General features: G+C 40.7%; 1 protein-coding gene across 1 annotated transcript in view; it reads left to right on the top strand.

The window, feature by feature from the left end:
- The window catches only part of ARHGAP10 (Rho GTPase activating protein 10), a 392,295-nt gene that overhangs the window by 270,794 nt on the left and 104,595 nt on the right, over positions 1-16,906 (top strand). Inside the window, exon 19 of the mRNA XM_069744044.1 lies at positions 4,328-4,463. Within this exon, the coding sequence (XP_069600145.1) occupies positions 4,328-4,463 (136 nt within the window). The remainder of the gene's footprint in view (positions 1-4,327; positions 4,464-16,906) is intronic.

Genomic DNA, 16,906 nt, shown 5'->3' on the forward strand with positions numbered 1-16,906 from the left:
TGTGGAGAGATCATAAAGGAAAACAGTATTTTCACATTCTTTCATACAAAACAGAATAATAATCCAAGGTTAGTGGATGTGTGTGCTACGCATGAATGAATAAGTAAGCAGTTATGATTCACATAGGTATGCAGTCAGTAGACACACACGGGGATAATAAAAGGCCAAAAGTGCACCCCCTCTTCCTGAATACAGTCATTCATGATGAAACGCTTACTCACCTTACATGATCTCTACTTGGCATGATAAGCTTGGTTGGAAATGTGTAATTTTTTCATAGACATTTTTGTTTTTAAAGGTGAAAATTTCATGATTGGGGGGCGGGCATGTTGGCATCATGCCAGTTGTTTGCCATATCTGCATTAAGACATGGGTTTATATTCACATACCCCGATTAGACTTATTGCCGGAGGTTGCCTTTTGACCTTTCTTTTTTTGTGTGTGCAATTTTCTAGTGTGACAAACACACAGCCTGAGTATCGTTATGATGTTGTGTGGTTACTAATGGATGTGTTTTTGTCGCTAACTTTTGATGCCTCCTGGTAAAGTACTTCCTCCGCTCTCTACAGACCACAAATCTTACATGCCACAAGCTCTTTTAGAGAAAAGTGTTAATCCAGTGTAGCGCTGCAAGTCTCAGATGTGGCTGCCAAAAAATAATTCATAGTATGCATGCTCTAGTAGTGTTCAAGTGCTTCATTTTAGGAAATAATATATGAAAATGGAAACTTTTGAAAAGTAATTTTGTTTTCTGTTATGTTATTTTAGAAATAGGCTGCCATTCTTTATGGCTTGGTACAAGGGAGAAGAGGCGAAAGGGCTGCTACAAAACATATTGTTATTATGTCTCTAACCCAGGCAAAAGTGCCAAATTTCATTTTTGACCAGACCTACAGCATTCTACTGGTCTTCAAAGTTTCATCTACTCGAGCAATTCTGCTGTGGAGATCCTCTAGAACAGCGTTTCTCAACTACAATGCTTAAGAGCCACCAACAGGTCATGTTTTCAGGATATCCTTAGTATTGCACAGGTGATAATGTCTTCACCTGCTCAAGCTTTAATTCCATCACCTATGCAATACTAAGGAAATCCTGAAAACATGTTGGTGAGTCTGGAGGACTGGAGTTGACAAACCCTGCCCTGGTCTCTTTTACCAGGCTACCGCTAAAGATAGCTGGCCATGACAATGGTGCGGTGCCGTCATGAACTACGTAGTAGAAATCCAAAAACATCTACAAATAGTGATCACAGAAAAATGGAAGTAGATTGTTTGTATCCAGTTTTGTTGGATACATAATGCACCAAAGTTACTTTTACACTTGTGATATACTTGAAAGAGAGCAGTGAATTTCTCACCACTGTCATCTCCAGAACAGTTTTTGATGACTCTGTAAATATCATTAGAGTTCAGTTTGCCACTGGAGGTACCATGTGAACTGACCATAGATAGAGATGGGCAGACACCTGGATGTGCGGGTTCGACCAAACAGTTACAAAAGGTTTGGGTTCGAATACAAGAGCAGAACCCAGACCCCATTCACTTGAACGGGGGGCCTGAACATGCAGTGTTTGCTGCCCTGTTATGTGCATGACAGCGCAGCAAACACCGCTTCTGATCGGCAGTGAACTCATCCCCACCGGTCAGAGAGCCGCAGTTCCCGCGCTGTCAGAAGACAGCATGAGCGCTCAGCTGTGATTAGAGGTATAAAGTTTACATCCTGTCATTGGTGTCAGCTGATGGGACAACTGCTCCCATCATCTGACACCTGCTGTCGCTAATAACAGCCAGAGCAGGAGTGGTGGGAGTATTCATCTGCCGCTCCTGCGCTGTAAATAAAAAATAATTTAAAAGAAAACCTGGCATGGGCTATTCTTGATAACCAGCCTTTGTGTTGCAGCTCTCAGCTGTGAGTTTTGTCTGGCTGGTTATCAAAAATAGGGGGAAACCACGCCGGGTTTTTCAAAATTATTTACAGCGCAGGAGCGGCAGATGAATACTCCCATCCGCTGCTCCTGCTCTCACTGTTATTAGCGGCAGCAAGTACTCACGAAGCGTGGCTTCCTGTTGTACAGATTGGTTTGCGGTGTGTATTGCTGTGCAGGGAGCCAGCAGTTCTGTGTTCTGCAATACATTTCAGCTGAATTTGCGTCCTCTGATGCACATTCAGCTAATAGGTGGTGGTGTCAATGGACCCCTCTCCTACATGGGTCCAGTTGTAGTCGCACCCATAGCTCTGATGCTGTAGAGGCACAGCTGCCTCTACTTTCAGCACTGGAGTGCCCAGCTCAGACCAGTATCTCCGCCATCCCAAACTATCATTCATTCAGGAGCGCATCACCTCCAGCAAACAAGAATCAGTGAGGTAGGGGAGCGGTGTGCTCCTGAAGATATACCCATTACATGGTAGAAAGATTTTGAACCCAATCTTACAAGCTGGTTCCATGTTAACGTGTCTTATTCAAAACACCGTTGTCAAAGGTCTTTGATTTGCTTTGTGTAGCAGATTCCTATGGAGTAAATCAGCTGTTCTAGATTTTGTACAACGTGGTGACTAGGATTTAGGTCGGTCTTGCTTTAGTCTCATGAGAGACAACATCAACACACCGTAGATTTTTTTATGTTTTTTAGCTACGTGTGTTTGTATCACCCACCAATGAGGAGCTGGGTTAGAGCTGTACACACTGTCATTACACCAATATGCTGCAGTGTATATTTTAAAAGAACATGTAATCTAGGAAATGCTGTGTAATCTATGGGTAGTATATTATAGAGTAGGAAAGCCAACCAGATTGATAATACGGAATAGTGAGAAAAGATTTAGCGTAATTTATATTTTAATTAATGAAATCTTAGATCATTTGTAACTTGGCAGTCAAGGGGGTGGTGCTAATCGCTGATGGACAGCCTCCCTGGTCTGTGCATACAAGAATTATTGTCAATCACTGATTAGGACCGCTCCATTAAAATGCAAGCTACAGTACACTAAATATCTAAAGAGTGATCATTGTTTTTATTTAATAAATCGATAGTACACATGAAAACAAGCAATTTTGTAATATATCTTATCAGAAAAATCTGTTTGTCTCCACCAGAACTGATCAGTCATTTTCAAAATGCTAAAATCACGGGTAAAATCCGTGTTTGGGGAAGACAGATTGTTATATTGCTGAGAAAGGAGAAGGCAGTTGGTGCTGATGAGATCCTATGTACCTGGGTGGGCGGGTAGGTGGGAGGAGCTCTGCCTCTAGCTCCTCCCTCACTTGACTGTTGGTGCTGATGAGATCCTATGTACCTGGGTGGGGAGGTGGGAGGAGCTCTGCCTCTAGCTCCTCCCTCACTTGACTGTTGGTGCTGATGAGATCCTATGTACCTGGGTGGGTGGGGAGGTGGGAGGAGCTCTGCCTCTAGCTCCTCCCTCACTTGACTGTTGGTGCTGATGAGATCCTATGTACGTGGGTGGGGAGGTGGGAGGAGCTCTGCCTCTAGCTCCTCCCTCACTTGTACATAGAATCTTATCAGCACCAACAGTCATCTCCTTTCTCAGATTTTACCCGTGAATTGAAAATATTGAAAATTTTGAAAATTACTGATTAGTTCTGGCGGAGTCAGAAGCAGATTTCTCTCATGAGATATATTGCAAAGTTTCTATTATTGATTTAGTAAATAAAAAGTAAAATGAAAGTTACTCTTTAAGTTCCCTTTAAACAACAAAAACCCTGCCTGCTTCAGACTTGATGTATAGAATACTTTACAGAACAGACCACCCGCCCTGTCTATAACATACTTTGTACCTGATGCTGACAATGGATGTAATAAGGAGAGGCTGATCCAGCTATAGATTTTCTCTATATTTAGGAAGAAATTGCTACTAACATGGTGTTTCACCACTGTAAGAATATCTACGATCTTTTAGTAAGCCGTTTCTGCAGCATCTTTCTTGGATCTCTGCATTGTCTTCCTCTGTTAATCCTCCTGGATAAATTACGGTAATAACCAGTTTTTATAAAAATGCCCTGTCCCTCCATGCTCTGTACTATCCAATCTGTGCTAGCACTGCTGGATTGGAGGGACTTGTGCAAAGAGGATAGTTATAGTTATACATTTTTGGGATGAACGCAGTGTTTAGGAAATGCTCCAACATTGTTTATTTCTTAGTATTAGTAAGACGGACAAGACAGGAGGACTGGTCCCATTTAAAAACACTCATATTGTAGGTATGTAATATTTCTGGGTGCAGCTGGCATCTGTACTGTATGTATTTAGCATTATGCAGTGATACCAAACAGTTTATACATCTGATAAAATACATGTTTGCTTGGTTTTAGATCTTTTCAAGCCCTCCTGATGAGTCTGTGAATGAGCCAACTTCTATTTCTCCTCGCGCCCCACCTAGACAGTCCCGGAGACAGCGTAGCAAGAGGCCAGTTGCTGTGTACAACCTCTGTCTTGAACTAGATAATGGTAAGATGATCTGAAACACCTTAATATACCCTTCTTTAATTTAGCACAGCATTGAAGAAAATGCAGTACAGCTCCTTACAATGCAGCCAAGTTAAAGGTTTGAATAGGTGTCCTAGACGTTATACATCTGAACAGTACCTGGACAATTCTTGTGCTATTGGGCCGGACTCCTGGGACCCCGCCAAACCTTAGAATTGAGGGGAATCAGTGTAGTGCGTAGTCCCTTTCCCCCTCTCAGGCACAGCGCCCCTGCCTGAATTGGGAACTGCTGTGCAGCTTTGTCAAAGTGTGCAGGGAAAAGTTATAGGGGGCTCAGCTCAGTACTAGTGCAGTGACCTCCTTTGGCCTGAACTATACTGTGACTTTCTGTTTGCACCATTGATTAATTTTAACTATTGAGCGGCATCTGGTATTCACGCGATTGCCTATAACTCAATGTATTTCTTTGGACTTCAGGTATAGCTCGATATTTAAAGTCAATAGTGCTGCAAAAAGTGGCAGTGTAGCCCAAGTCTTATTCTTGGGAATGATGGGGGTCATAGAAGTCAGACTGCCAATAGTCATTAAGTGAAGTCATAGCCTAGTGGCATGGGATCACTTCTTATTGATAGGAGTGGTTGTCCTCCTTTCTTACATTTTATAGTTGTTGTTACTTACGGTAAATGCATGTATTTCAATCTTAGGTTTCGTGAACAAATTTGCATTATTTGGCTTTTGCAGACTCTTTCTTTTAATTGTTCTTTGCACATGCAACTTAAATGTGGTCTGTTAGCATAAATCAGCTTAAAGGAGCTAAGAAAATTACAGATAGAAGAGAGAAACTCTCCAGTGAGACCATCATAGCAGACCTGCCTGACATCATCTCAGATAACTCATTCTATTCTTTCTCCACTATGTGGGGCCATTATACTGTGTGGAGCACTATGTGGGGCCATTATACTGTATGGAGCACTGTCGTGCCATTATACAGTATGTAGCACTATGTGGGGCTATTATACTGTGTGGAGCACTATGTGGGGCCATTATCCTGTATGGAGAACTATGTGGGGCCATTATACAGTATTGATCACGTCACCGTGAGCCACTGAGAAAGAACGTGCAGCTCAGTGTCTCTGCTGGATGGCAGGCTGTATAGTCACACATCATACAACAATTCAGCCTGTCATCTAGATGTAGTAGAGCTAGATGCATCGCTGGCCAATTGGATTATTACATTCACTTCGGACAGGTGAGGAATATGATTGATTTTTTTTTTTTTTTTTTATTATTCTTCTTTTACAGGGGACATTGGCTTCAGTGGATTAGGTGTTGAGGTAACTGTGTTTTTGGTAAATTTAGATTCAATAAAGGAGTCTGTGTCATTATTTCAAATAAATTACTTTGCTCTCGATGTTATTTTTTACACTTTGACTATGGGGTTATTAATAGGGGCATCTTACAGACGTCGCTACATTACTAACCCCTGGGCTTGATGTCAGCAGCCAAAACAAAGCTGCCATCAATCCCCCCAACTATCACCCCACTTGCCAATGCAACAGGGCAAGTGGGAAGAGCGAGGCTAAGCGCTAGAATTGGCACATCTTATGGATGCACTTTTTCTAGGGCAGCTGAGAGAAGATGTTTTTAGTCTTGTTCGGGGCTAATATCCGTGGCCCCTTCCTAACATATTAATATCAACCAACAGCTGTTTGCCTAGCCTTTACTGGTTATTAATTATAGGAGGACCCTATGTCATTTTTTTGTTTTTTTGGGGGATCCCCCATTTTAATCACTAGTAAAGGTTTAGTATACGGCTGTGAGCTCATCTAAATAGCCTGGGATGCTCAATATGTATTATCCCCTTCGCAGGCTATAAATATCAGCCCCCCAGCTTTCTGTTTTCCCTCTGCTGATTAATAAGATTTTGGGGGAACCCACACCATTTTTTTCAGAAAATATATTTAGTAATAAAATGCATGTACAGTAAGCTACACACTCAAAGCACTGATTATATATCCCACATATTTATATCAGTGTGTATATATACACTGTGTGCAGAATTATTAGGCAAGTTGTATTTTGATCACATGAAACTTTTTATACATGTTGTCCTTCTCCAAGCTGTTCAAGCTTGAGAGCCAACTACGAATTAAGTAAATCAGGTGATGTGCATCTCTGTAATGAGGAGGGGTGTTGTCTTATGACATCAAAACCCTATATAAGATGTGCTTAATTATTAGGCAACTTCCTTTCCTTTGGCAAAATGGGTCAGAAGAGAGATTTGACGGGCTCTGAAAAGTCCAAAATTGTGACATGTCTTGCAGAGGGATGCAGCAGTCTTGAAATTGCCAAACTTTTGAAGTGTGATCGCTGAACAATCAAGCGTTTCATGGCAAATAGCCAACAGGGTCGCAAGAAGCGTGTTGGGCAAAAAAAGGCACAAAATAATTGCCCATGAATTGAAGAAAATCAAGCGTGAAGCTGCCAAGATGCCATTTTCCACCAGTTTTGCCATATTTCAGAGCTGCAACGTTACTGGAGTAACAAAAAGCACAAGGTGTCCGATCCTCAGGGACATGGCCAATGTAAGGAAGGCTGAAAAACGACCGCCTTTGAAAAAGAAACATAAGATAAAACATCAAGACTGGGCCAAGAAATATCTTAAGACTGACTTTTCAAAGGTTTTATGGACTGATTAAATGAGTGACTCTTGATGGGCCAGATGGATGGGCCAGAGGCTGTATCAGTAAAGGGCAGAGAGCTCCACTCCGACTCAGATGCCAGCAAGGTGGAGGTGGGATACTGGTATGGGCTGGCATCATCAAAGATGAACTTGTGGGACCTTTTCGGGTTGAGGATAGAGTGAAGCTCAACTCCCAGACCTACTGTCAATGTCTGGAAGACAACTTCTTCAAGCAGTGGTTCAGGAAGAAGTCGGTATCGTTCAAGAAGAACATGATTTTCATGCAGGACAATGCTCCATCACATGCCTCCAACTACTCCACAGCGTGGTTGGCCAATAAAGGTCTCAAAGAAGAAAAAATAATGATATGGCCCCTTTGTTCACCTGATCTGAACCCCATAGAGAACCTGTGGTCCCTCATAAAATGTGAGATCTACAGGGAGGGAAAACAGTCCACCTCTCGGAACAGTGTCTGGGAGGCTGTGGTGGCTGCTGTACACAATGTTCATCGTAAACAGATCAAGCAACTGACAGAATCTATGGATGGAAGCTGCTGAGTGTCATCATAAAGAAAGGTGGCTATATTAGGCACTCATTTTTGGGGGGTTTTGTTTTTGCATGTCAGAAATGTTTATTTCTAAATTTTGTGAAGTTATATTGGTTTACCTGGTGAAAATAAACAAGTGAGATGGGAATATATTTGGTTTTTATTAAGTTGCCTAATAATTCTGCACAGTAATAGTTATCTGCAAAATCAGATATCCTCCTAAGATGGCCAAATCTAAAAAAAAAAAACACTCCAACTTCCAAAAATATTAGATATTTGATATTTGAGTCTTTTGGGTTGATTGAGAACATACAGTAGTTATTGACCAATAATAAAAATAATCCTCTAAAATACAACTTGCCTAATAATTCTGCACGCAGTGTTTGTATATTTCTTTGAAAACTATGTGTAAACGACAGAGTTACTCGTTTCAAAAGCTCATGTTAAAATCGCATTGCAATCGGATATTTTCATGTCAATCAGATGTCATTTATATGCTGAGTGATAAAAATCGTATGACACTCATCCCACTTTTCAGGACCAATATTGAACTGTTTTTTGTTTTTTTACGATGATGGATATGAGCCCGTATGGTGAGGAAGCAGGGGAGGATGTCTTCTGATGATTTTTCCATATTTGTGCAGGTGTCACAGTAGAACAATGTACAACGTCTCCAGAGTCTGCTAAATCTTTCTGCTGGTCTTTTGCAGTCAAGTGAGGGTTCTGATTTGCACCTGTAGCAATCCTAGCAGCTCTCATTGAAATTTTGCTTGGTCTTGCAGACCTTATCTTGACATTCACTGTTCCCATTGACTGCCATTTATTAATTTAAATTTTGGACTGAGGAAAGGGCAACTTGAAAACATAAATCAACAGAGGAAAGGGGGAAAGGAATTAACTCAGCTCTCACTGGAATATCAAAGGACTACGGGTGCCAGGTTCAATGTTGCTTCAAACCACTTGAAAATGCAGGCAAAGAGAAAAAAAAAGGAAAAAAAAAAACCAGCACCAGGTGATTTCCATAAAAATTCAAATTTTGTCTTTTTATTTAATCCATAGCTTGTAAAAAGTTAACATATGTCATTAAATGTCAAGGGGCAAACATCCGCAAACATTTTTTTTTTTTTTCTCAACTTGAAAACACTTTGCCATCTTCTTGAAGCAGCATATGATCCAAATCACAACACATCTTCTGTAAAACTTGGTGGAGGTGGTGTGACTGCATGAACGTGGATGGCTTCCATTGGCACTGGGTCACTAGTTAGTGTATTGATGATGTGACTGAAGACAGAAGCAGCCGTATGAATTCTGAAGTGTACAGGGCTCTGCAGATTCAACCCAATGCAGGAAGGGAGATTGAATGGCGCTTCACAGTTCTAATGGCCAGTGACCCAAAACATACTATGACCCAGAAGTTAAAGCAAAGAAGTGGAATATTCTGCAATGGACATCACCAGACGTCAACCCCCTCGGGCAGAATTTGACATTTTGGAGACAAAATGTAAGGCAGAAAGGGCAACAAACAAGCAACAATCGAAGAGGCCTGGAAGAGCATCACAGAGGAGAAAATCCAGAGTTTGGTATCATCCATGGTTTCCAGACTTCAGACAGTCATTGTTTGCAAAGCATTCTCTACAAAGTATTAACAATGAACTTTATGGTAAAGTTAACTTGTCCAATTATGTTTGAGCCCCTAAAATGAGGAGGCTTTGTAGAAAAATGGTTGCAATTCCTAAACGTTTCACAGGATTTTTTTTGTTAAAGTTCAACCCCTTTGATTAAACCTGAACGTCTACACATCAATTGCATCTCAGGTGTTTCATGTTAAATCAAAAATAGTGGCACACAGAGCCTAAGTCATGGAGATTCAGTCATATCCAAATATTTCTGAATCTGTGTATCCGGTGATTTTCACCAGTAATAACCTTGGCATGATTGATCTCAAATTTTCAATTATCTCAGAGCTAGTGATTAGAATAGCTGCTATGTCTTAGGCCTCATTCACATGTCTGTATTTTTCACGTAGGCAAAAAAACTGGTACATGTGTCGTCAGTATTTTTCACAGATGGATAAATAAATGTCAAAGCTCTTCCTATGCTTTGCAATGTTGAATACTAACAGCACACAGACTACGCTGAGTGCCTAGCATTTCTACATCGCAACTGACGGGTTTGGTTATCCTAATGGTGCACCACCAGAATTCCAGAAGTGCCGTGTTTTCCTACTTACTTGATGGCATGTGTGTGCTGTAATGTTTTTCACAGACCCATAGACTTGTATTGGCACTTTTCATCCACGATGCCGGAGGGGAGACACATGAACACCCCCATGGACTAAAATGAGTGTGTGTTTTATCCATGAAACATGGAAAGAGCGCGTATAGGCAAGATAGACCTCTGAATGAGGCCGTAGACTGCACACAAGACATAAGTGATTCCTTCTCTCCTGTGACTGTGTATCACCCTGTAGAAAGAGCAAGACACCTTACAGCAGTAATTAACACTGTACCTTTAAATCAAGCACCAGGGTGAGAAAAACTTTCTAGCAAGCAGCACAGTCAGTTTGCCACGCTTTTATTTTGTTCTCACATCTTTATAAGCTTTTGTAGACTTCATTATTCAGCAGTAATCTGGTCCTCTATTGCACTGGCAGCCCATCTTATCTTGCGTCAGACTGATTTCAGCTGTTTCTTGGGGGGAATGATCTGCTCAGGAAGCTGGGGGAAGGAGAAGTGACTCATGTGTTAAGAAAAAAGCATGTTCCCCTGATAAGATATGATCATTATTCATTTGTGCTAGTGATACAAAATTTTGTTGAATCGTCAGTAACCAATTAATAATAGTAGTTGTGACCACACAGAAGTCTGAGATCTAAATCATACCAAACTACATCTGACCGCTTTATCAAATAAATAATCTAAACATCTAGTTAAAGGGAATCACTCTGTAAGATCACCTGTACTCCAAACCACATATATGGCCCAATTTTTCTTTTATCTGTTGCTACATTCCCAATTAATTAGCATTTCATTTCATGAGCTATTGAGGTGTTGAGTGCTCTGGACGTGACCTAACACTTATGGACCCGCCACTGAGGTTGTTTCCTCTCTTAGCAGGAGTCTGTATAGCTTCATTGATCTCACGCTTCTGATGTGTCACAGACAGAGAGCTATCAATCAAGCTAAAAAGGCAGATAGTGGGCGGAGAAGCTTGATAGGCAGTTTCTTAAGTGCTCTGTCACACCCAGAGCACTTAACGCTTTATTGTCATGTAAATTAAAACGCTAATTACTTGGGAATACAAGTTTACAAAAGAAAAAACCCCCCGTAAAAAATATACTTTTATTGAATAACAAAACAAACAAACTTGTACCCTCAAAAGGAAGAGCCTAAATAGTAGGTGAATCAAAGACTAATGGGAGATCTCTGCCACAGATAGGACTAGACTGATATTAATCCAGTCACTAGCAACCTCTATAAACAAGTAAAGAGGTATAGCCACCTACAAATAGTAGTACCAGTAACACATCAGTGTTGTCGTTCACATAATTCCATAGATGTGCAGAAATAGGTGAAATTTCCCTAGACACTACAAAAAAACCCTGTATATGTATGCCTACCTAGATGCGGAGGTTGGCACCCTAAGGAATATGAGAATGGCGCCCCCGCTCGTACGATGGCTGTCCCTAATCTCCTGGCTATGCCCTATAAGGTAACAGTCAGAAATAGAAGGCCAGGTGGCTGGTCACATAATGTAATGGCATATTGTGTCATAGAGCAGACATGGGGCCCGCCAACAATGTGATGTAAGTAAAGAGACAGATACTGTCATTCATACCCCATGCATATATATGTATATCTACAGGGAAAGGAAGGGTCTAGGTACTCTGCAACATCATCATGACCTCAACAAACAAAATACCATAGATAAGGTCATTGTAGATTAGCTGGCACTACTAAAATGACGTATTTGAAACAACATATATGTAAATAAATACCAAAATGCACATATCATATTCCGTCACTATACCCACCAGCTACAAGCAACAGACCAACAGGTGCAGTGTTTGCCCCTGTAACAAAGATATCCTCATTATGCAATTTTATACTCCTCTGTTGGAATATGGTGTATAGGCAGTTGCAGGTCCTGATAGTGACTCCTCACAAAGATCAAAGCAAAACTCTCGACGCGTTTCCCCCAGGCATGGGTTCATCAGGAGAGGCTCAATGATAACGTGGCAGTATAGAGTTGTCCATAGAAAGGCTGCCTTTCACCTATTTCTGCACATCTATGGAATTAAGTGAACGACAACACTGATGTGTCACTGGTACTACTATTTGTAGGTGGCTATACCTCTTTATTGGTTTATAGAGGTTGCTAGTGACTGGATTAATATCAGTCTAGTCCTATCTGGGGAGGAGATCTCTCGTTAGTCTTTGATTCACCTACTATTTAGGCTCTTCCTTTTGAGGGTACAAGTTTGTTTGTTTTGTTATTCAATAAAAGTATATTTTTTACGGGGGTTTTTTTCTTTTGTAACCTGGTCTTTTCCCTTGTTCGACATTTAGCTTGTGAGTAGATTACTTGGGAATACAGCAACAGATTGAAATGGATTATAGCCATTTACGCCTTTATATCGTCTGACTTGTTTGCCCGTATATGTGGTTTCGGGGAGGATGGAGTTGATCTTGCTGACAGATTCCCTTTAAGATCTGAATTTACAGGGATTTGCTTCATGTGCTCACAGTCCTGGTCGGTGCTCTCTGGTCGTGCACAGGAGCTGTGCGAAATATCTGACCTTCCAGGTTCCTCGGCGCAGTGTTTGATTTGCCGGCCTTGTCTGATGTCATTTGTACGGCACGAGGCGCCTGCAGAGCAAATCGTAAGAGGAGCTGGAAAGTGAGGAAATTCGTGCATCTCCTGTCTATGGCCAGGGAGCGCTGACCTCATCTGTGGACCTGATCTGTGGGCTTACATATCTAGTTAGCACATATCCTATATTTTAAATTGAATTTTCAACTTGCTAAAAATAAAAAGTAAAAATTTCATGGACTGCCAACATTTTTTCTGGACACATTTAAAAAAAAAAATACAAAAAAATCAGTATGCATCTTGTAACGCTATCACAATCAATCAAACTAGTAGAGGTGAGCATATACTATAGTTAGTTGTCAGATAAACGGAAATCTGTATTGCCAGTTAATGCATGCTTTGAAAATACACAAGTACGGTAAATGGAACGATAGCTCAGCACTTACGTACCATCGTGCCAACCGTTAAGTTTTCCAACAGTTACACTTACTGCATAAACTTTAATAATGAAAATGATCCCTCATATATAAATGGAAACCTAATTTCATCTGCGCATATTTTCTCCACATTTCCTATATAGAAGTCCATTAAGTGAATACATAATATCAAGCAAGGAAATGCATTTTTAAACCGAATGCTGTGGGCATAATATTTGCGGGTTCGATGCAGGCGTCACGGTTGATCCATAGCCCTCGTAACCAGAGCACAAGTCTACAGAGTGTAGCAAATCAGCAGCTTTATGCCTATAGCATTTTCTTTGGTAACTGCAGTTCCTTAGAAATCAACTTTTCTGTTTACTGTAAATGTAGCATTGTGGTCGTTCGTCTTTTACTTGTTCTTTTGAAAAGCTCTTACGACATCTTGCTGTAATTTTAAGTATGTAGACTGATTATTATTCTAGTCATATATAATATACAGCACATTCATATACAGGGGGTATGGCAAAAAACATCATTTATCTACTGAGAACCTAAAAATGTATCACTACTGGTAAACAATAAGGAATTGCCAACAGAATATAATCCATCGTCAAATCAAGTAAACCTCACAGTAAGGCCACGATCACACATTCAGTATTTGGGCAGTATATTACATTAGTATTTATAAGCCAAAACCAGGAGAGGGACAATCAGCGGAAAAGTATAATAGAAACATATGCACCACTTCTGTGTTTATCACCCACTCCTGGCTTTGTCTTACAAACACTGATGGAAAATACTGACCAAATACTGGACGTGTGAATGTGGCCGAATTTTGCTTTTAACTTGGAGTAACCATCGTTTAAACTTTTATTTCATAAATCAATAGCACACACAATAATAGGAAACTTCGTAATATATCTTATCAGAGAGATTTGCTTCTTTCTTCACCAGAAAAGATCGATAATTTAAAGTAGTCTGTAAAAGGCAGATTTTTATATTCAATGTAGAATGGAGGGGGAAAGAGAAGAGAGGAGCTGGAGGCAAAACTTATCAGCACCAACTGCCTTCTCCTATCTCCGTAATGTAACAGTCGATCTTCAATCAATACAGATTTGACCCAAGAATTGAGAAATTTGAAAATAACTCCTCAGTCCTGGAGGAGCAAAAAAGCAGATTACTCTGATAAAATATATTACAAAGTTGCTTATTTTTTTCCGTATATTATTGATTCCATCCAATAAAAATAAAATGGAGGGTACACTTTAAATCATAAGTTTAGGCACTCTCACGTCCCCAGTCTGTTTTTGCTGCCATAACCTTCAGCGTTCATCTATGACTAGGAAACTTTTCCAGAATTTCACGCTACTGAAGCAAAGTCGTGGAATACATATCACGCGCATGTTCTTCCATGCTCCTCTGCTTTGAACAATAGGAGGCACGGATTTTCAAACTATTTTTAAAGTGATCAGAGGGAAACTACCATTGCTGAAATAAAAAAGAATGCATATTTATACTCACAATCCACCCCCTTTGTCTACCATTGACGCTCTAATGGTGACTTTATAATTTCAGAGGTTTTCCATCATATTTTTAATGTAAGACTATGCATAAATGTGCAATTATTAGCTCACGATACAGTGAGACGAAAAGAAAAAGGGGCTTTATCCTGCCGTCTCGTACATGGGCCAACCGTTCACAGCATGGCACCCCAGGAAAATATAGAGCGGGATTGGTATTGATGCAAAAGTACTGCTGGTTATACATCGAGTATAGCTCATGGGAAGAAGTACATGGGGCCAGGCAAATATTGCAGAGTGCGTGTAGCCCTTATGTATTCCTCCAGAGATAATATTTGTGAGGCAGGTGAACTTGAGTAGTCCGATAATGCAGTCAATACTTTGTAGAGCTCTGAGACCACTAATGTCTAATGTGCAGGGGCGATGCAGCGTTTTTCTGAGTCTATATCAGATAGAAGTACCAGCAGCCTTCTAACAGATCCACCCCAAAATCACAGCAAAGTGATATTTTATACGGAAAAGATTAAGTAGTCACTGATGTGAGATCAATATGTTAGGCAGGCTATAGCTCCACTCCAAAGGAAAAGGCAATTCAAAAAGTTTTAGAGATGTGGCTGTAACTTTGTATCTGTGAAGTGAGAAATGATGGTGGAAGATGGGTTCTGTGTAATGCACATGGAGAGCAGACTGTGTTATACATGACATCTCCTATACAGTATGCTCCCCATTTCTAACAGGCGCGTTCCTCGGCCAATAGTCCGGCACATTTACCGTGTAGGATGTTGTCCATTGGTCATTTGTTCAGCAAGGATCCTTCAATGTGGTATAGAAGCACCCTTACATAATAATTCTATTTCAACACCTCTGTTTTCGGTGTCTAAACATCATCCTGATCCATTGGCAAAACAAAACCGATAAAAACACCACTGACCTCTTTATTTTTAGTTTTTCAATTTCCACCTTTAAATGAAGGCTGTCCCTATCATTCAGCAGCACTGTAGTGTACTGCCTCTGGTAAAGATTGGGTTTAAAATTGAAGCATTAAGCATATGTCTAATCTAAGGGCCTGATTTATCCAAGCATTTACAGTGCTGGCGTGCAAAGCTTTAAAAAGTCGCACAACTCAAGACTGCACTGCAATTTTTTTGTGTTTTCATGCCATTTTACCCCAGCCCCGACAGTGTGCAGAGCTGGGGTGGTACGGGGGCATGGCGTCTGTGGCGTTCCCTACATCACATATCTTATTCCAGCAGAGACTGGAGTAGGATTTGTGGTGAGTCACGAGTTGTGCGCCACTCATCAGATGCTCCTGATTCACGAAGAGCTGTGCGCTGACTCCAGCTCATCTCATCAGGACCTACGTGAACAACACCGGTTTTGATGAATTGGGACCTAGGTCTTTTACCTCTTTGTTCATTATTCCATGGAAGAGGAAAAAGTGTAGTTGCAATAATGCTATTTATGTGTAGCTTGTGCTGTTGTTTAGCTGTGGTAGGTGTCTATTATTTGGAAATGAAACCTTTAATAATGATTTGAAATCTTTCCTGATAAAATTGTAGACCGGTGCTGTCATTGACGTAGTAATTGCTTGATTAGCTACAAGTCTTTGGTTGAATTGTTGTGTTTGTATTTTCTATATAAAATTTCCTTTTGAACCTCTAACACAGAAAGGGTGTTGTCAAAGGTCCTAAAGGTGCGTGCCTGCTATACATTCTTAGGGCTTGTGCAGATGACTGTATAATTTGGATGTGTGCTGATTTTGACGGATAGAACTCGTGCCCAGGTTATTCTGTGTGGCTGTCCATATGGCCGACCAAGTGGTCAGAGGAAAAGAATTGCAGCATGCACGATTTGCCTACAAGAATTGGATGGTGCTCGCTCATTCATGTCTAAAGGTCTGTGAAAAAATGTGGATGGCACTTGGATGACATCCAAGCGTGGTCTGATTTTAACAGGCTGACATTATTGAAAAACTGGAGACACCTCCAAGAAAATTTAATCAAACTCTGATCAGACTGTGAGTAGCACTCTCTCGGATGGAGCGAGAGAACGGTTATCTGCACCTAACTTATGGTGTACATTTAAAGAAGCACTCCAATCAAAATTTGTATCATCTAGTGCAGTCATCATATTCTATAGCACTGTGTGTTTACAATTGCTCATTTTGCCTTTCTACCCTGATGATTCTTCTGTTTTCCATTAGGTCTGTGACTGTTATGGGATTAAAAACCAACTAGCTGAATCCTTCTACGCTCAATGTAGAAATAGGACTTCAATTTTCCCCGTATGAGTCATAATTCACAGCAAAAGACAATGGCAAGGGAAGGAGGGAGCAGGTGGGACATGAGTTGAAGAGGGGAATGATAAATGCAGGGAGAAGAGACTTCCTGTTTCTACATAAAGCCAAGAATAAAAAGAATTGACTGGGTTGAAAGACAAAATGACCAATTTTGAGTACACAAACTTTGATGGGAGCGCTTCTT

Source organism: Ranitomeya imitator, chromosome 1, assembly GCF_032444005.1.
Source record: "Ranitomeya imitator isolate aRanImi1 chromosome 1, aRanImi1.pri, whole genome shotgun sequence".
Classification (NCBI taxonomy): Eukaryota; Metazoa; Chordata; class Amphibia; order Anura; family Dendrobatidae; genus Ranitomeya; species Ranitomeya imitator.